This window comes from Salmo salar, chromosome ssa17, assembly GCF_905237065.1.
Source record: "Salmo salar chromosome ssa17, Ssal_v3.1, whole genome shotgun sequence".
Lineage (NCBI taxonomy): Eukaryota > Metazoa > Chordata > Actinopteri > Salmoniformes > Salmonidae > Salmo > Salmo salar.
In genome coordinates this window covers 58,721,448-58,742,321 of record NC_059458.1, presented here as the reverse complement: position 1 = coordinate 58,742,321, position 20,874 = coordinate 58,721,448, and the positions used below count along the sequence as shown (strand labels likewise).

Genomic DNA, 20,874 nt, shown 5'->3' with positions numbered 1-20,874 from the left:
ATTCAACTATGTAAAGAAAAAAGTATTTAATAAGATTATTTCTTTCATTCAGATCTAGGATGTGTTGTTGAAGTGTTCCCTTCATTTTTTTTAGCAGTATATATCATATATGTGTGTATATATATCATATATATGTATATATCATAGATATATGTATAGGTATATAATATATTTATATAGATATATATATACATACATGCATGCATGCATGCATGCATACATACATACATACATACAGTGGGGGGGAAGTATTTGATCCCCTGCTGATTTTGTACGTTTGCCCACTTACAAAGAAATGATCAGTCTATAATTTTAATAGTAGGTTTATTTGAACAGTGAGAGACAGAATAACAACAACAAAAATCCAGAAAAACTCATGTCAAAAATGTTATAAATGGATTTGCATTTTAATGAGGGAAATAAGTATTTGACCCCTCTGCAAAACATGACTTAGTACTTGGTGGCAAAACCCTTGTTGGCAATCACAGATGTTTCTTGTAGTTGGCCACCAGGTTTGCACACATCTCAGGAGGGATTTTGTCACACTCCTCTTTGCCGATCTTCTCCAAGTCATTAAGGTTTCGAGGCTGACGTTTGGCAACTCGAACCTTCAGCTCCCTCCACAGATTTTCTATGGAATTAAGGTCTGGAGACTGGCTAGGACACTTCAGGACCTTAATGTGCTTCTTTTTGAGCCACTCCTTTGTTGCCTTGGCCGTGTGTTTTGGGTCATTGTCATGCTGGAATACCCATCCACGACCCATTTTCAATGCCCTGGCTGAGGGAACGAGGTTCTCACCCAAGATTTGACGGTATATGACCCCGTCCATTGTCCCTTTGATGCGGTGAAGTTGTCCTGTCCCCTTAGCAGAAAAACACCCCAAAAGCATAATGTTTCCACCTCCATGTTTGACGGTGGAGATAGTGTTCTTGGGGTCATAGGCAGCATTCCTCCTCCTCCAAACACGGCGAGTTGATGTCAAAGAGCTCCATTTTGGTCTCATCTGACCACAACACTTTCACCAGTTGTCCTCTGAGTCATTCAGATGTTCATTGGCAAACTTCAGATGGGCATGTATATGTATTCTTGAGCAGGGGGACCTTGCGGGCGCTGCAGGATTTCAGTCCTGCACGGCGTAGTGTGTTACCATTTGTTTTCTTGGTGACTATGGTCCCAGCTGCCTTGAGATCATTGACAAGATCCCCCCCATGTAGTTCTGGGCTGATTCCTCACCGTTCTCATGATCATTGCAACTCCACGAGGTGAGATCTTGCATGGAGCCCCAGGCCGAGGGATATTGACAGTTCTTTTGTGTTTCTTCCATTTGCGAATAATCGCACCAAATGTTGTCACCTTCTCACCAAGCTGCTTGGCGATGGTCTTGTAGCCCATTCCAGCCTTGTGTAGGTCTACAATCTTTTCCCTGACATCCTTGGAGAGCTCTTTGGTCTTGACCATGGTGGAGAGTTTGGAATCTGATTGATTGATTGCTTCTGTGGACAGGTGTCTTTTTTACAGGTAACAAGCTGCGGTTAGGAGCACTCCCTTTAAGAGTGTGCTCCTAATCTCAGCTCGTTACCTGTATAAAAGAGACCTGGGAGCCAGAAACCTTTCTGATTGAGAGGGGGTCAAATACTTATTTCCCTCATTAAAATGCAAATCAATTTATAACATTTTTGATATGCGTTTTTCTGGATATTTTTGTTGTTATTCTGTCTCTCACTGTTCAAATCAACCTACCATTTAAAAGTATAGATTGATCCTTTCTTTGTCAGTGGGCAAACGTACAAAATCAGCAGGGGATCAAATACTTTTCCCCCCCACTGTACATACATACAGCTGAAGTCGGAAGTTTACATACACCTTAGCCAAATTCATTTAAACTCAGTTTTTCACAATTCCTGACATTTAATCCTAGTAAAAATTCCCTGTCTTAGGTCAGTTAGGATCACCACTTTGTTTTAAGAATGGGAAATGTTAGAATAATAGTAGAGAGAATGATTTATTTCAGCTTTTATTTCTTTCATCACATTCCCAGTGGGTCAGAAGTTTACGTACACTCAATTAGTATTTGGTAGCAGTGCCTTTAAATTGTTAACTTGGGTCAAATGTTTTGGGTAGCCTTCCACAAGCTTTCCACAATAAGTTGTGTGAATTTTGGCCCATTCCTCCTGACAGAGCTGGTGTTCCTGAGTTGTCAGGTTTGTAGGCCTCCTTGCTCGCACACGCTTTTTCAGTTCTGCCCACACATTTTCTATAGCATTGAGGTCAGGGCTTTGTGTTGGCCACTCCAATACCTTGACTTTGTTGTCCTTAAGCCATTTTGCCACAACTTTGGAAGTATGCTTGGGGTCATTGTCCATTTGGAAGACACATTTGCAACCAAGCTTTAACTTCCTGACTGATGTCTTGAGATGTTGCTTCAATATATCCAGATAACTTACCTGCCTCATGATGCCATCTATTTTGTGAAGTGCTCCATTCCCTCCTGCAGCCGAGCACCCCCACAACATAATGCTGCTACCCCCGTGCTTCATGGTTGGGACGGTGTTCTTTGGTTTGCAAGCATCCCCCTTTTTCCTCTAAACATAACAATGGTCATTATGGCCATTTTTGTTTCATCAGACCAGAGGACATTTCTCCAAAATTAAGATCTTTGTTCCCATGTGCAGTTGCAAACTGTAGTCTGGCTTTTTGATGGCGGTTTTGGAGCAGTGGTTTCTTCCTTGCTGAGCGGCCTTTCAGGTTATGCCTATATAGGACTCGTTTTACTGTGGATAAAGATACCATTGTACCTGTTTCCTCCAGCATCTTCACAAGGTCCTTCGCTGTTGTTCTCGGATTGATTTGCACTTTTCGCACCAAAGTACGTTCATCTCTAGGAGACAGAACTCGTCTCCTTCCTGAGCGGTATGATGGCTGCGTGGTCCCATGGTGTTTATACTTGGTATTATTGTTTGTACAGATGAACGTGGTATCTTCAGGAGTTTGGAAATCTCAAGGATGAACCAGACTTGTGGAGGTCTACAATTTTTTTTCTGAGGTCTTGTCTGATTTCTTTTGATTTTCCCATGATGTCAAGCAGAGGCACTGAGTTTGAAGGTAGGCCTTGAAATACATCCACAGGTACACCTCCAATTGACTCAAATGATGTCAATTAGCCTATCAGAAGCTTCTAAACCTATGACATCGTTTTCTGTAATTTTCCAAGCTGTTTAAAGGCACAGTCAACTTAGTGTATGTAAACTTCTGACCCACTGGAATTGTGATACAGTGAATTATAAGTGAAATAATCTGTCTGTAAACAATTGTTGGTAAAATTATTATAAGTGAAATAATCTGTCATCAAACAATTGTTGGTAAAATTACTTGTGTCATGCACAAAGTAGATGTCTAACCGACTTGCCAAAACTATAGTTTGTTAACAAGAAATGTATGGAGTGGTTGAAAACAAGTTTTAATGACTCCAACCGAAGTGTACGTTATCTTCCGACTTCAACTGTAAGCGTTTCGCTACACCCGCGATAATATCTGGAAAATTTGTGTACGCGACCATTAAAGTTTGATTTGATGGGTGAAAATATGATGATACAGGATGGGAGAACACAGCGGGTGCAGCCTGAGGCAAGCTTTTTGCTACTTTCTCACATCATCAATATCCTATAGTCACATCATGGAGCCCATGTTTGTTTTGATTTCTAAGACATTTTAAGGTTTGTGTCATTCACAACAAAAGTTGCCAAATAACTCTAAAGCTAGTGTATAGGGCCTGTTTCAAATGTTCACTTTTACGCTCACAGCCACTTTATATGCGCCCTTGGTAAAAATGTCCTTTCTATTTTATTCAGCTAAGTAAAATTATATTCTTCTTACTTAAAATAATGGCAGAAGACATAAGCATATCTTGTCTGCTAAATGAACTAGTAGTGTATGTCATGGTGCATAGCTAGATAACATACAGTAGGCTGACTCATTCTGTTCTTCTGAAATACACATTTTCTTCATATCATAATGTTTCTTTAGACCTGCCTAAAATAAATAATGGATTTATTGTGATGGTGTTTATTAAATGGATTTATTATACTTCTTTAAAATGTAGATCAGCGGATTGTATTAGTGGAAGCCTGAAGATGCTAGGCATGTTTATGTTCGTTAACGGTCAATTACCGTGATACCGGCAGTCATTTGCATGAAAATGAGCTGAAATAAAAGATCCCAGAAATTTTCCATGTACACAAAAAGCTTATTTTTCTTAAATTGTGTGTACAAATTTGTTTACTTACCTGTTAGTGAGAATTGTATCCTTTGTCAAGGTAATCCATCTACCTGACAGGTGTGGCATATCAAGATTATTAAACAGCATGATTATTACACAGGTGCACCTTGTGCTGGGGACAAAAAAAGGCTGCTCTAAAATGTGCAGTTTTGTCACACAACACAATGTCACAGATGTCTCAAGTTTTGAGGGAGCATGCCATTGGCATGCTGATTGAAGGAATGTCCACCAGAGCATTTTATGTTCATTTATCTACCATAAGCCGCCTCCAACGTCGTATTAGAGAATTTGGCAGTACGTCCATCCGGCTTCACAACCACAGATGATGTGTAGCCACACCAGCCCAGGACCTCCACATCCTATGCCATCCCAGGCCCACCCATGGCTGCGCCCATGCCCGGTCATGTGAAATCCATAGATTAGGGCATAATGAATTTATTTCAATCCTTATATGAACTGTAACTCAACAAAATCTCTGAAATTGTAGCGTTTTATATTTTTTGTTCAGTACAGTGGGTTTTCTACCCGCTGTGGAAAACACTGCAGGCAGTGAGTCAGCCTTTCTGACAGCAGTGGGCTGGGAAGAGGTTTGGTGAGATTGCTTCATTATAGATGTACTGCTCCCATTGGAGCGCTCTGATAATGGGCCCAGTTGGCAGACAGCTCTGGCATGGTGGAGGACTTAATACAGCACCGTCCAGCACTTGATTTAGTACTGAGCTTTCAATTGTGAAGGGGCCAATGAGGAGCATTTGTGCAAGTGTGCATGTGTGTGAAGCTTACTACTCTTGTATTTGTGTGAATGCAAGTGTGTGTGAGTTTAATGTGAGTCTATAATCGAATGGTCACTGTTCCAATCTCCCTCTACAGATTCCTTCACAGCAGTGACGAGGATTCTCCAAATCCAGCCATAAACTATGAGGTATTTAACACGCACTCAACTGCTTACACTCTCTTTTCCACACACACACACACACACACCTTTTCTTCCCACTGTTTAATAGTGTTGTGTTATACCCCTGAGTTCAGCTGGTCCTGAGGAAGTGGAGTGAGCTGCTACCTGGTGGGGAGTTCAGGTGTTTCATCAAAGAGAACAAGCTGATCGGTAAGTACTGTATGAAGAGGTTAACACACCATTCACCTTTACTCTCACCCTCCCTCAGCCACATTCACAGAGCCTGTGTTCACTTGCATTGTTCCCAAGACAGTGTGGCAAGCGTTAGGGCTGTTGTGTGGACTGGAGATCTGTTCTGAGAGCTGTGCGTGTGTGTTCTTTAGGTATCTCCCAGAGAGACTATACCCAGTACTACCACCACATCTCCAAGCAGGAAGCCCAGATCTGCCACTCCATCCAGGAGTTCTTCAGCCAACACGTCCAGTATCAGTTCCTAGATGAGGACTGTGAGTTGGATTCAGTGTGGTGTGATAATTAGAATATATTGTAATAAGAGTAATGCATTACATTTTCTGTTTTACAGTTGTGTTGGATGTCTACAGAGATAGCTGGGTAAGTCTTTTGTCATTTATTTTTCCAGCCATTATTTCCTGCCTCGGTTTGGTTGTAGCCAAGGCTTTTCTATGAGTATGTGCATCTTTGACCGTGTGTGTTTGACAGGGGAAGGTGTGGCTGATCGATCTCAACCCCTTTGGTGAGGTGACAGATTCACTGCTGTTCACGTGGGAGGAGCTTACCTCCGGGAACAGCCTGTCAGCCAATCAAGAGGAGGGTGAGACAGCCCAGCAGGTCAGTGACAAATATGTGACACAGGCTGTGGCTTTGTTGTGCATATGCATGTGTATGTTTGTTCATGTGTGCAAGTCTTTCTGTGCTTATTATCCCGTTAACCTCTTGGGGCTAGGTGGGACGCTAGCGTGCCACCTGTGGTGCACTCCATCAACAGCAGGTGCATTTCAAGAGCGGCAAATTTGAATCCAAATAAATGTCAAAATTCAAATTTTTCAAAAATACAACTATGTTACACCATTTGAAAGATAAACATCTCCTTAATCTAACCACGTTTTACGATTTCAAAAAGGTTTTACGGCGAAAGCATAAATTTAGAGTATGTTAGGACAGTACATTTACAAGAGTTGTGTGTAATGTTTTGTCAAGTCAAAGACAGGGTCACCAAAACCATAAAACCAGCTAAAATGATGCACTAACCTTTTACAATCTCCATCAGATGACACTCCTAGGACATTATGTTAGACAATGCATGCATTTTTAGTTCTATCAAGTTCATATTTATATACAAAAACAGCGTTTTACTATGGCATTGATGTTGAGGAAATCGTTTCCCTCCAATAACCGGCAGTCAAGTCAGCGTCACAAATTAAATAATTAAAATTAGAAAACATTGGTAAAATATTATATTGTCATTTAAAGAATTATAGATTTACATCTTTTGAACGCAATCAACTTGCCAGATTTAAAAATAACCTTACTGGGAAATCACACTTTGCAATAATCTGAGCACTGTGCCCAGAAAAATACGCGTTGCGATACAGACTAGACGTCATGTTGGGGAGATCTAAAATCGAAAATACTATGTAAATAATCCATTACCTTTGATTCTCTTCATCAGATGTCACTTCCAGGTATCACAGGTCCATAACGAATGTAGTTTTGTTCAAAAAAGCTCATCATTTATGTCCAAAAATCTCCGTCTCGTTAGCACATGATGTAAGCCAGCCGGACTTCTCGTCATGAACGAGGGGAAAAAATATATTTCCGTTCGTTCAAACATGTCAAACGTTGTATAGCATAAATCATTAGGGCCTTTTTTAACCAGAACATGAATAATATTCAAGGTGGACGAATGCATAGCCTTTTATAACGTATTGGAACGAGGGTACCCAACATGAAGTAGCGCGCCAGGTGTCTAATGGGACATCACCGTTCCATGGCTCTTGTTCGGTCAGATCTCCCTCCAGAAGACTCAAAACACTTTGTAAAGGCTGGTGACATCTAGTGGAAGCAATAGGAAGTGCCAAAATATTCCTAAACCCCTGTGTTTTTCAATGGGAGAGGTTTAAAGTCAATACAACACATCAGGTATCCACTTCCTGTCAGAAAATGTCTCAGGGTTTTGCCTGCCAAATGAGTTCTGTTATACTCACAGACACCATTCAAACAGTTTTGGAAACTTTAGAGTGTTTTCTATCCATATATAATAAGTATATGCATATTCTAGTTACTGGGTAGGATTAGTAACCAGATTAAATCGGGTACATTTTTTTTATCCAGACGTGCAAATGCTGCCCCCTAGACCCAACAGGTTAACACCAGTTTGTGGTACGTCTGTATCTGTAGGAAGGCCCTGTGTTAACACCAGTTTGTGGTACGTCTGTATCTGTAGGAAGGCCCTGTGTTAACACCAGTTTGTGGTATGTCTGTATCTGTAGGAAGGCCCTGTGTTAACACCAGTTTGTGGTATGTCTGTATCTGTAGGAAGGTCCTGTGTTAACACCAGTTTGTGGTGTGTCTGTATCTGTAGGAAGGTCCTGTGTTAACACCAGTTTGTGGTATGTCTGTATCTGTAGGAAGGTCCTGTGTTAACACCAGTTTGTGGTATGTCTGTATCTGTAGGAAGGCCCTGTGTTAACACCAGTTTGTGGTGTGTCTGTATCTGTAGAAAGGCCCTGTGTTAACACCAGTTTGTGGTGTGTCTGTATCTGTAGGAAGGTCCTGTGTTAACACCAGTTTGTGGTGTGTCTGTATCTGTAGGAAGGCCCTGTGTTAACACCAGTTTGTGGTACGTCTGTATCTGTAGGAAGGCCCTGTGTTAACACCAGTTTGTGGTGTGTCTGTATCTGTAGGAAGGCCCTGTGTTAACACCAGTTTGTGGTGTGTCTGTATCTGTAGGAAGGCCCTGTGTTAACACCAGTTTGTGGTGTGTCTGTATCTGTAGGAAGGCCCTGTGTTAACACCAGTTTGTGGTGTGTCTGTATCTGTAGGAAGGCCCTGTGTTAACACCAGTTTGTGGTGTGTCTGTATCTGTAGGAAGGCCCTGTGTTCCGCTACACCACCAGTGATGTGACGGTGCAGCCCAGTCCCTGTCTGAGCTACCGGATCCCTAGGGACTTTGTGGACCTCTCCACTGGCGAGGACGCATACAAACTCATCGACTTCCTCAAACTGGTGAGAACAACGGCAGTGGTGATCACGCAATTTAAGATTGCCAAAGGGTTGTTATAAGACAATCTCCACAACCGTTTTACAATTAAAATGATGTATTTAACCTTTATTTAACTAGGCAAGTCAGTTAAGAACAAATTCTTATTTATAATAACTGCCCAACCCAGACGACGCTGGGCCAATTCTATGCCGCCCTCTGGGACTCCCAATCATGGCTGGTTGTGATACAGCCTGGATTCGAACCAGGGTGTCTGTAGTGCCGCCTCAAGCACTGAGATGCAGTGCCTTAGACCATTGCGCCACTCGGGAGCCCGGCACTAGTTTTTATAATCTCACACTTTCCCTCTTTGCTACAGAAGAAACGCCAGCAAGAGGACTCTGAGGAAGAGGTGGAGGAAGAGGTACGACAGTGACAGCCCCTGAGGAGCAGGGTCTCTACACGGTGACTGTTCCCTCAGACTGTTAGCCTAGCATAACAATAACCCTAAATCTGTAAGGCTAGCGTTAGCGGTTAGCACAGAGACTACTATACGCATGGAGGTTTGTCCTTATTAGCTCTTGAATCTTCTGATGGAATCCATACACTATTGGTCATCACCTTAGACCTATCCAGAATGCTGCAGATAGAAATGTATTGAATAGAACAAACACAACAAACCATAAAGAGGAGAAAAGCATCATGACTGCTCTATGCGGTACATTTCTACCTGCAACACTGTAAAAGTCCCATTAAATCTCATGGTTGTGTGTATTTAAGAGGGGAGTTCTAAGCAGTGCCCCTATTCTATGGGCCCGGTGTGTCTAATGTAAATATAAATACTGTAACTTAACATTGTGTAAAGGTAAGGGGGAGTCTGTTACAGGAGTCTGTGTATAGGAATAAAGAATGCTCAAATGTATAATACAGCGCTGGGGAAAAGACGTGTCTTGGTTTGTGTGTGTATAGCAGGTACATCATGGGATTGCAATTTCTGAGGAAGATACCCAAAGGGTCAGAGTTTTCTGACTTAATCCACTGGACTTTCTCTCTTCACACACACCAAATGCACACTTTTCCATGTGCTTTCTGATGGTTTCGTTAGACACACATCTGTATGTAATAGTAATGCAAAGGTTTACTCATTAAGTCTCTGTGAAACAGTATTTCAAACATTCCAGTTCCTTACTTACTCTCTCTGGTCGATATAGTTCTATCTATGTTAATGTAGAATTAGTTTTGATTCTTATCATTGGTTTATTTTATATGTGCTGGCAAAGAGAGGTGTTCTGATTGGGTAATAAATTGTTGGTGTATGCTCTTTGTTGTCAGTCTGTTTTTGTGTAGACTAAAATAGAAAGCATACTACTTTCACTGGTATATTATTAAATTTCTCTACAGTGGATGTGATTAGTAGAATGGAATTTGCCACCAGACTAGACCAGCAGGTTGAGAAAGACAGTAGTGCATTTTTATTAGGATCCACTTGGGGGAGTTGTTTACCTAAAATGAGAACCATCGGAGATGGTGAGCTGTCCTGGGCAGAGACAGTGGTCTGGGATAACATCACCATTCACGTGAAACGCATTTCCGTTAGGATGGAATGCCTGGATGTTCTGGTTTGTCTTGAATAATTATCACTAGTGTATAGCCTAGTAAGTAAAATGCGATCGCAAAGCACTGTTGGGAAAGAATATTGCTGGTTAACCAATAGATCCTAGCCTGTATACAGACACAGTACATTGTTGTTCAGCGAGCTGCAGTGTTGTATTATCTGAGCCTGGAGGCGGGGGCTTGTGTTTTAAGCACACTGCCCCTGCATGCGGGGGGGGGTGCCACACCCATCTGAGGGAAGGTGGGTGCCAGACTGCTGATAGAAAGAAGAGTCTACACATCCATCATCCTCCTACCTGCCTTTTCAATTCCCCTCGCTCTCTTCTCTTCAGTGTGCCAAGATGGACATAAATCCTAGCCTACATCTCAGCCTGGGTTGACTAATCATCCTTCTTTGAGGGAGGGAGGCAGATATGTGAAAGTCTAACTTGAGAGAGCTGGAGATCAAAGGAGGGAGAAAGGGAGAGTTAGGGTAAGTGGAGAATAGATTTTATTGAGCTGAGAGGGAACTGCAGTAGTTTGCAGCTGGAATACTCATGAGCGTCTAGAGCACACGCGCAGACACACTCTCGGCCCCTCTCTCACACACTCTCTTTTATCCTATACACAAGCTCTGGTAGGCCTGTCAGATGAGAAAAAGTCTGCAGTAATGCTCTTCACGACTGGAGGATACTATTCTGTGTGTGTGTTTTTAGGTGGATTACAGCGCCTTCAGATAAGACACTGCAGTCAAGACTGCTTTGCTGGAGATGGGAGTATTTAACCATCTAAATATTAACACCCAAACTCAAATGTATTTGTTAGTACATCAGAATATAATATGACCATTATAGTGTCTAAGATATTAAACTGGTGTAGGACCCATGAATTGCATTTCATTGCATCACCTGTCTAATGCATGTCAGCACTGTTTTGATCAAGATATAGTAATATGGCAAATTTTCACATTTTATCTGGAGACACGCTTTCTCAAACTTCACAGCAAGTTGCATGGGTCCCAATGTAGACTCCATCATCTGACCTGGAATAGCCCAATATCCATCATAATAAACATTGGCCAATATAAAACAATTCATTTATTTAGAAACAGGTCTGTCCGTTTTTGATGGTTTGCAAATACTCTGGTTTCGTGGACGTATCTTTGGTGCAATGCGAATTATCTCTAGACATCCAGTTACACACACTATCACACACACACACACTTGTGCGCCACGCTGTCAAATCGAGCGATGAGCAGCATCCTAGCCTCCCTCATTGCCATAACAACCGATGGCACAATCAGCATGGTTAGATGAAATAATACTCCTCGGTCCTCGCATTACGCACCACACGGCTCAACAGAGGACTTAATTAAAACGGGGAAAAAATTTGGGAGAGCGAGACAAGGCGATCGCGCAAAGGTGACACGTAGACCCAAACAATTTACGTCAAGATAATCTAGACCAGTTGAACCCTGCAGGTGCAACCACAAACGGTGAAAGCTCGTTGTCGGTCAAACGGAACGCTGTAGACAGAAAAAGAAGCGAAGAAAACAGGAGACCTGTTTTAGAGAGCTGCGGTGACATTTTTACAGCGGGAAAACCACGAGCTCGAAAAGGTTTCCTGCCTAGCTCATTCTATGCGCGTGGGTCTGCTCCTCACGAGCAGGACGTGTAACTCGAAGCGTGGGAAAGCTGCGTTATCTCGGGGGGCTGCTGAGACTCACTGGCATCGTTTGCCCCGGTTTTCCCCTGTTCCACCATGGATCGGGAGAATGGAGAGTCCGGTAAAGGGACGTGGAAAAAGCAAGTCGACGATATCAAGAAAATATTTGAATTGAAAGAGGTCCTCGGAACGTGAGTGTTATTACTTAACATTTTCAAAAGCCCTATTGTTGTCAATGCTAATTGGGTATGAATTTACATCTGGTAAACCGCGGTAGGCCTTTGAAACTTTGTTGCCGAATGTAGCGGGACGCTCGCGCTGGATACTTTGTATCCGTTTCGGTTTAATGACCGTTAAGCTCCCGGTTTAACTGGAAGCCAGCCGAGATGTTCGGTTATCTATGACGAGTTATTTAACGGACTGTAGGCTAGCGTTAACCCATATCTGGTTTGATGAGACGAGTGTTTGTTGGATACGTTATGGTAGAGAAATATCGAATGTCACTTTTTTGTAGGCTAGTTTATATCATTACAAATTATGTGTGACATAGGCTACCCACTTCGATATTAGGGGAAGCTATGAGGCCTATTGTAGGCTGAACTATGTAGGAACTGTTTTTAGAAAAACCTAGACAATAGCCTGTGCCTAAATAAGGGGGTATTGTGTGTTTTAGTCCACTATTTTACAACCGGTTACGCATGTCTTGTTCAGTTGTCTCTGTTTGTTTTATGCAGTCTTGGCTATTGTTTAGGTTAGCCTACTACATTCATCCTCCCTCTCTTCCCGGCCCACCGCTCTGACAGCTCCACTTGCGCTGCTATCTATCATAGGAATGACCTTTCGGAGACGCGGGCAGTTAAACACTGATATAAATTGAGTCTTCGACCTTATAAAAAAAAATATATTTGACCATTGGTGAGTGGTTATCGTGGTTTTCTGTGTTTATCTCATCCAGAATGATTTATCGGTCAATGTTTAATCCTATTTAATCACTAGGCGTATTAGGCCTAAAATGTAACTAACCTCATACATGAAAGATTGGTTTTGGTTTGACAGCATCATAACGGTTAATTTGCAACCCATTTGAACAGCTTGTTCAGATGAAATGCTTGGCCAAATACCCCAGCCTCTTCTTGAAGACCGCTATGCCTACCGGACGGTGAGGTGCTGGAGGCTTTAGCAGATTTTCTCTCTGGCCTGTTATTTCATTCTCTTTGGCACAGAGGAACAGTTTGTTGACTGGACTGGCAGAATCGAGGGAGGACGGTTGGATTAAAGCGGATTAGCTGGCCATGGAAAACCTCCTAGTCCTGGAATAGGCCACTGTAACAGTTCAGACATGTTGCATAACAGTGACGGTAATAAATGATAATTATTACAAGTTTTCAACAGGTCAGTTCAGTGGGCAATGTGTCGTGGTTATTGAGTATATTAATAAAGTTGTGGAGTGTTGAACCATTGTTCTGCATTGTGTGTGCATGATGGCCTTTGCAGAATTCCAGGTATGCCCATTTGGAGCAGAGAGCGCATGAATTAGGCTCAAAGGTCATGTCGGATCTTTGTTCTTCATAAGGCAACATCAGTTTCACTTAAATCAACAAAGAGGAGATCCGAATTTCTACCTGTGGCTGGAATTCACATAACAGATGGAAGTATGGACAGGTGTGTTTTGGGTGTGTGTGTTTTACAGATGGACTAATGAGGGACCACTCAGTTTCTATGCTTATAACGCAAGTCTCCACTCTGCTACCATGGTGTCTATGTCCTAGCACCATTCAGTGGGCTCCCGAGTGGCGCAGCGGTCTAAGACATTGCATCTCAGTGCTAGAGGCGTCACAAATGACCCTGTATCACAACAGGACGTGATTGGGAGTCCCGTAGGGCGGCGCACAGTTGGCCAAGTGTCGCCCGGGTTAGGGTTTGGCCGGGGTAGGCTGTCATTGTAAATAAGAATTTGTTCTTAACTGACTTGCCTAGTTAAATAAAGGTTAAATAAATTCACAGCATGACAAAGACACTGATTGGGGTTATTTACAAAGGATTTCCAGAGGTACTGTTCATCCCCTTCACATGCGCACCAAACTGGTACTAAAGACAGGTTTTCAGCACACCTCTGTGTGTTGTTCACTGGGTCCTGATCCTCCAGATTTCTTCCTGGTGGAGACATCTTTCTGTTTCCTCAGGGGCGGGCTTGGGGATCTGTCCTCCCGTCTGGTCTCTGGCCAGCCCTCTGTGCTTCGGACTCTGGAACATAAAAGGGCCATCTGGGCACACACACACACTTGGCCTCAGGTTATAAGTATGACCTGGAATTTTTCTTGGTCAGGAAAAAATTCTCTGCCCTAAAAATATTACTCAGACATTTCATGTTAACGCCATAGCAACACATTAACCAGAGTTGTACTCAGCCTCAGCCTTTGAACTCCCTCCTGCTGATGTCTGGGGTTTTCCCCTTTAATTCTCTATCAGCAGAAAAAGAAGGGGAGAGGAGGGAGGGCGAGATGGAGAGAGGAAGGGAAGAAAGACAGCAGGGAGTCAGGGACATTGACTGTATAGTCTATCTTGCTCCAGTCTCTTGACCATTGGAGTCTTGTTTTCAACACTTAGAGGGAATGGAAAGAGGAGCGAGAGAGGGGTTGAGAAGGAATTGGAAGAGGAGAGGAATAGATAAGAGAGGAGATGAGGACAGAAGGGAATAGGAGAGGATGGGAGAAGAAATACTGTTACATTGAATAGGGGTTAGGTAAGAGTTGGGGCTGAGCTACCACAACATGTTTCTCTGACACACGTTATGAGCTAGTCTTTAGAAATTGGATGAGAGATTAACATTTTTATTCACCTTGTAAAAAGATGGACAGAGCCTTTCACATGGCACCAGTCACGTTGGTCTTTTGTGCCTTATTGCTTTGCTATACAGCTTCATAATGCTCTATGACTGCATTTATAAGATGTATGCATGTTTATAAGGCAATATTAACACTTCATAAGACGGTGTTTCAAGTCAAGCAGAATGTCACATCTTTTGACTCCTTTTGACATTGGAGTCATTTAGCAGATGCTCTTATCCAGAATGACTTACAGTTGGTGCATTCATCTTAAGATAGCTAGGTAGGACAAGCACATATCGCAGTCATAGTAAGTACATTTTTCCTCTGAAGTAGCTATCAGCAAAGTCTGAGCTAGCAAGAGGAAAAAGTCAAATGCAAGTGTTAATTCATGAAAGGCAAGATTTATTTTTTTGTGGTGAGGAGGGGATGTGATGGGGGTGCTGCAGGATTATTTAAGATACTCTTTGAAGAGGTAGGGTTTCAGATGTTTTCGGAAGATGGGCAGGGATTCTGCTGTCCTAGCTTCAGGGAGAAGTTGGTTCTATCGTTGGGATGCCAGGACAGAGAAGAGTTTGGACTGAGTTAAGTGGGAGCTGCCCTCCCATAAAGGCGGGAGGGCCAAGAGACCAGAGGAGGCAGAACAGAGTATTTGGATTGAGATGTAGGGTTTGCGCATAGCCTGACGGTAGGGAGGGGCTGCTCTATAGGTAAACACCATGGTCTTGTAGTAGATGCAAGCTTCTACTGGAAGCCAGTGGAGTGTACGGAGGAGTGGGGTGACATGGGAGAATTTAGGAAGGTTGAACACCAGGCGGACTGCGGTGTTCTGGATAAGTTGCAAGGGTTTGATGGCACAAGTGGGGAGCCCAGCCAACAGTGAGTCGCAGTAATCCAGACGGGAGATGACAAGTGCCTGGATTAGGACCTGCATCGCTTCCTGTGTGATGTAGAAGACACAGATTCATTTAGTCTCCGTCCATAAAGTCAAATGGGCTGATTGCTGCTGCCGGTTTTAAAATGTCAGTCCGGAGACATTTCTCTATCAATTGGATCAGTCACACAAGCCAGTCTGTAGGCTATAGCTTGGATCCATAGAGCTACTATTAGTAGTTAATGTAAGTCATGTAAGGGGCAGCTGCTGGGAGTTAAGCACTATAGAGGCCATAGTAGAGCCACAGGGCTCTGTCTGGCCTGGTGTCCTGTGTTCCAGCTTTACCCGAAGGCTAACACAACACTTTTGGAGTGCCAGAGTAATATTTCCAAGTGGCACGTAGGGAAGCCTTAGTCAGTGTGCGTGTGTTCGTCCCTGGTGTCCTATTTTCCTGTATGTGTGCGTGTGTGTTTTTCTGCAGCATTCTGTTGTTGAATTATTAAACACTGTGAGCTCCTGGGGGGCCCAGGTGTTCATATGATGCTGCAGACGGGTGTGTTTCAGGTATGCCACACCTCTCACTGCTGAACTGAGAGAGAGTAAGAAAAAGAGAGGGAGAAGGGACAGAGGGCAAAGCAGAGTTGCATTGTGGGAGTGTGTACCATCTAGGCCACGATGCCCTTAATTGAATGCTCTACTTCCTGGCTCCTGGCATTGTCCTCTTTCTGGGACTGCAGTTATCTCTCTCTCTCTGCCTCTCTCGCTCTCTCTCTCTCTCGGCCTCGCTCTCTCTATCTCCCCCCTCTCTCTTTTTCTCTCTCTCTCTCTCTCTCTCTCTCTCTCTCTTTCTGCGTAGCTGTCCCTACTATCCGACCTTGCTGCCTCAGATGAAGTGTATGCAACTTTGAAAGCCAGCCATGATAGTTTAGCACTGGGTCTCAGGAGTATAACAAGTGTACAGAAAGCATACAGCATTTTTGTATTGGGATCATTTTGTGTGTGTGTGTGTGTGTGTGTGTGTGTGTGTGTGTGTGTGTGTGTGTGCACGTGCATTTGGGCCTAATGGATTAAGGGTAGACTGTAATCGGGCATCTTCATTATAGGAAGAGACACGGATTATCCGTCCATCCCTCTACCTCCTCCCTTCATCACCTCTTTACCCCAATCATTATCTCTCCGCTCTTTTAATCTCCCTGTTCCATCAGCTGTTCCCTCTCTTCTTTTCTTCAGGTTTTTCTTCAGTGATGGTTATTTATGCTCGTTGTTCTTGTTATTTGTGACTCCCGGTGCGTGGCCTCATTTAGTTCCTGGGATTCAACCCTAGATTAAGTCTGAGTGGACTCATCTCAATTTGTCTTGACAGTATTGTTATACCACAGTGAGCTCATTCTGATCTAGATGACACACACACACACACTGTATATAGAGGGCCTGAGAAACATCCATCCAAAACAGTGGTCTCTGGCTACAGCAATGGGTAAAATTAAGTCACTTTTTCCCCACCATATTTTTGTCATTAATATTCAAAAATCTATTAAAATGTCATGTCTTTCCAGATGCCAAAACAGATCCAACCTTTTTGAGCGGGAGTGGATCCAGACTCGAATACACACTTTGTGTTATCAAGACATATACAACCATGTTCAGAAGTGCTCTAGTAAACTTAAGGGTGTTTTCACATAGTCCTTTTTAAAATAACTGATCTCAGTCCTCTTTAAAGTGAACTCTGGAGTAAAAAAAGAAAAAGCAAAGGAACTGGTGTCTTTGTATTCATACTGCCCTTGCCTTTGAATGAGGACTCAACTATTTTGCCAGTTCACATCACCTATTTTGTGGTCCTAGTCTTCTCTGCATTCACATTGCTATGTTTAGAAAGGAAACAAGGACAAGCCATTCCATGAGATCGTGAGATCGGCAGTGTTGGGTTAGTGAAGTACAGCTAGTTCAACTAGAAATGTAACTCCATTTTACAGTAGCTTGGTGGAAGAATAACTAAATTCAGATCTTGATAATGTTTTCAGTAGTTAATTGCTTCTTCTTTTTCCTTTCAACAGTGTAGCTAACTACTGGAACTACACCTTTTTTTTTATTTTCTAAAATAAAAAATGTGTTTGTTTGAATTTCCTTTCTTTTTCGACAGCAGACCTGCCTAATTCCTACATTTGTTTTAATGGGCTAAATTACACATTCTGTTAACATCTGACTCCAGGGTGATCTGTTCTTGTATTTTGTAGTCTTGCATTTCATATTTAGATAAATTATTTTTCACGTAGTAGTTTGAATGTACTGAACTACTATATTTATAAAGGGTAGTGTTAGTGCAGTTTAACTTCTTCCAGTGTGAAGTAATTGGTAGCTTGGTAAACTACTGTATATATACTTTATATAGGGCTCCAGAGTGGCACAGCAGTCTAAGGCACTGCATCTCAGTGCTAGAGGCGTCACAACAGACCCTGGTTTGATTCCGGGCTGTATCACAACCGTCCGTAATTGGGAGTCCCATAGGGCGGCGCGCAATTGGCCCAGCGTCGTTTGGGTTTGGCCGGGGTAGGCCGTCATTGTAAACAAGAACAATTTCTTAACTGACTTGCCTAGTTAAATAAAATATTTTCAGAGTAGCTTCCCCAACACTGGTTATCGGACAGCTACAGTTGAAGTCGGAAGTTTACATACACCTTAGCCAAATACATTTAAACTCAGTTTCACAATTCCTGACATTTAATCCTAGTAGAAATTCCCTGTTTTAGCTCAGTTAGGATCACCACTTTATTTTAAGAATGTGAAATGTCAGAATAATAGTAGAGAGAATGATTTATTTCAACTTTTATTTCTTTCATCACATTCCCAGTGGGTCAGAAGTTTACATACACTCAATTAGTATTTGGTAGCATTGCCTTTACATTGTTTAACTTGGGTCAAATGTTTCGGGTAGCCTTCCACAAGCTTCCCACAATAAGTTGGGTGAATTTTGGCCCATACCTTCTGACAGAGCTGGGTCAGGTTTGTAGGCCTCCTTGCTCGCACACGCTTTTTCAGTTCTGCCCACAAATTTTATATGGGATTGAGGTCAAGGCTTTGTGATGGCCACTCCAATACCTTGACTTTGTTGTCCTTAAGCCATTTTGCCACAACTTTGGAAGTATGCTTGGGGTCATTGTCCATTTGGAAGACCCATTTGTGACCAAGCTTTAACTTCCTGTCTGATGTCTTGAGATGTTGCTTCAATATATCCACATAACCTCTATGGGCTAGGTGGGACGCTTGCGTCCCACTTACGTAACAGCCACTTGCAGCCTGTGGCGCGATTTTCAAAACCTTAGAAATCCTATTACTTCAATTTCTCAAACATATGACTATTTTACAGCTATTTAAAGACAAGACTCTCGTTAATCTAACCACACTGTCCGATTTCAAAAAGGCTTTACAACGAAAGCAAAACATTAGATTATGTCAGCAGAGTACCAAGCCAGAAATAATCAGACACCCATTTTTCAAGCCAGCATATAATGTCACCAAAACCCAGAAAACAGCTAAATGCAGCACCCACCTTTGATGATCTTCATCAGATGACAACCCTAGGACATTATGTTAAACAATACATGCATGTTTTGTTCAATCAAGTTCATATTTATATCAAAAACCAGCTTTTTACATTAGCATGTGACGTTCAGAACTAGCATACCCCCCGCAAACTTCCGGGGAATTCGCTAACATTTTACTAAATTACTCACGATAAACGTTCACAAAAAGCATAACAATTATTTTAAGAATTATAGATACAGACCTCCTCTATGCACTCGATATGTCCGATTTTAAAATAGAATATTGCAAAATGTGCTTTCACCAAAAAGCTAAGTACATAGCCCAGGCATCACGGGCTCGCTATTTAGACACCCGGCAAGTTTAGCACTCACCATAATCATATTTACTATTATAAAAGTTTGATTACCTTTTGTTGTCTTCGTCAGAATGCACACCCAGGACTGCTACTTCAATAACAAATGTTGGTTTGGTCCAAAATAATCCATCGTTATATCCGAATAGCGGCGTTTTGTTCGTGCGTTCCAGACACTATCCGAAATGGTAAAGAAGTGTCGCGCGCATGGCGCAATTCGTGACAATAAAATTCGAAATATTCCATTACCGTACTTCGAAGCATGTCAACCGCTGTTTAAAATCAATTTTTACGCCATTTTTCTTGTAGAAAAGTGATAATATTCCGACAGGGAATCTCCTTTTCGGCAAACAGAGGAAAAAATCACAAAGGCGGGGGCGGTCGGGTCACGCGCATAAGCCCAGAGTCCCTTGATCGGCCACTTGAGAAAGGCGATAATGTGTTTCAGCCTGGGGCTGGAATGACGACATTCTGTTTTTTCCCGGGCTCTGAGAGCCTATGGAAGACGTGGGAAGTGTCACGTTAGAGCAGAGATCCTTAGTAAAAGATAGAGATGGAAAAGAAGTTCAAGAAATGGTCAGACAGGCCACTTCCTGTAAAGGAATCTCTCAGGTTTTGACCTGCCATTTGAGTTCTGTTATACTCACAGACACCATTCAAACAGTTTTAGAAACTTTAGGGTGTTTTCTATCCATATGTAATAAGTATATGCATATTCTAGTTACTGGGTAGGAGTGGTAACCAGATTAAATCGGGTATGTTTTTTTATCCAGCCGTGTCAATACTGCCCCCTAGCCCTAACAGGATAACTTTCTGTCCTCATGATGCCATCTATTTTGTGTAGTGCACCAGTCCCTCCTGCAGCAAAGCACCCCCACAACATGATGCTGCTACCCCCGTGCTTCATGGTTGGGATGGTGTTCTTCGGCTTGCAAGCATCCCACTTTTTCCTCCAAACGCAACAATGGTCATTATGGTCAAACAGTTCTATTTTTGTTTCATCAGACCAGAGGACATTTCTCCAAAAAGTACGATCTTTGTCCCCATGTGCAGTTGCAAACCGTAGTCTGGCTTTTTGATGGTGGTTTTGGAGCAGTAATTGAAAATTCTACACCCAATGTAGGCTACTGCCCCTTTATTAAGATGAAGCGTTGATTTTGTGGTTAGTGCAATCCGGGATTCTTGGGACATCCCTACCCTAAATCCTAACCTTAACCCTTACCCTAATCTTAAACCACAACCCTTACCTAACCTTAACCCTTGACTTACCCCATTGAAATTGACATTTAAAATGGTTAACGTCAGTTGGAATGTTTCAAGGCTCCCGCATAGGGTACAAAATCAAGATCCTTCTTATTTTGTGATTCTCATCATATGTTGTTGTCTTCTCACTATTCAAACCCCACAATCGAATAAACAGCTTATGAAGCTCTCTTAGCCTATAGATCACATATTGCAAACAAATAATCAGAACATTGTGTCAGTACAAAACTCCACACATATTTTGGAATTTCTGTGCATCCTTGACAATCACTAATCGATATCATTAGACGGCACACGTTTTGTCCACCAACTGGCATACCATCTTCTCTCTTTTGTGGCACCAATGTGGGGAGGTTATGGCAGGGGA

The 20,874-nt window shown here is 42.5% G+C and overlaps 2 protein-coding genes across 3 annotated transcripts in view; both read left to right on the top strand.

Annotated features, from left to right (window-relative positions):
- Nucleotides 1-9,713, top strand: part of LOC106576189 (cell division cycle protein 123 homolog) — a 19,101-nt gene extending 9,388 nt beyond the window's left edge. The window contains exons 7-13 of one of the 2 annotated variants that reach the window (XM_014153170.2): nt 5,148-5,199; nt 5,307-5,382; nt 5,556-5,678; nt 5,756-5,784; nt 5,893-6,021; nt 8,281-8,418; nt 8,772-9,713. In XM_014153170.2, coding sequence (XP_014008645.1) covers nt 5,148-5,199; nt 5,307-5,382; nt 5,556-5,678; nt 5,756-5,784; nt 5,893-6,021; nt 8,281-8,418; nt 8,772-8,828 — 604 coding nt within the window. In that variant the 3' untranslated portion in view covers nt 8,829-9,713. Of the gene's footprint in view, nt 1-5,147; nt 5,200-5,306; nt 5,383-5,555; nt 5,679-5,755; nt 5,785-5,892; nt 6,022-7,590; nt 7,714-8,280; nt 8,419-8,771 lie in introns of those variants that run through there. The other variant, XM_045699832.1, reaches the window with a different exon arrangement.
- Nucleotides 9,714-11,213: 1,500 nt separating this feature from the next.
- The window catches only part of LOC106576188 (calcium/calmodulin-dependent protein kinase type 1D), a 62,477-nt gene continuing 52,816 nt past the window's right edge, over nt 11,214-20,874 (top strand). The window contains exon 1 of the mRNA XM_014153167.2: nt 11,214-11,841. Within this exon, the coding sequence (XP_014008642.1) occupies nt 11,747-11,841 (95 nt within the window). The 5' untranslated portion in view covers nt 11,214-11,746. The remainder of the gene's footprint in view (nt 11,842-20,874) is intronic.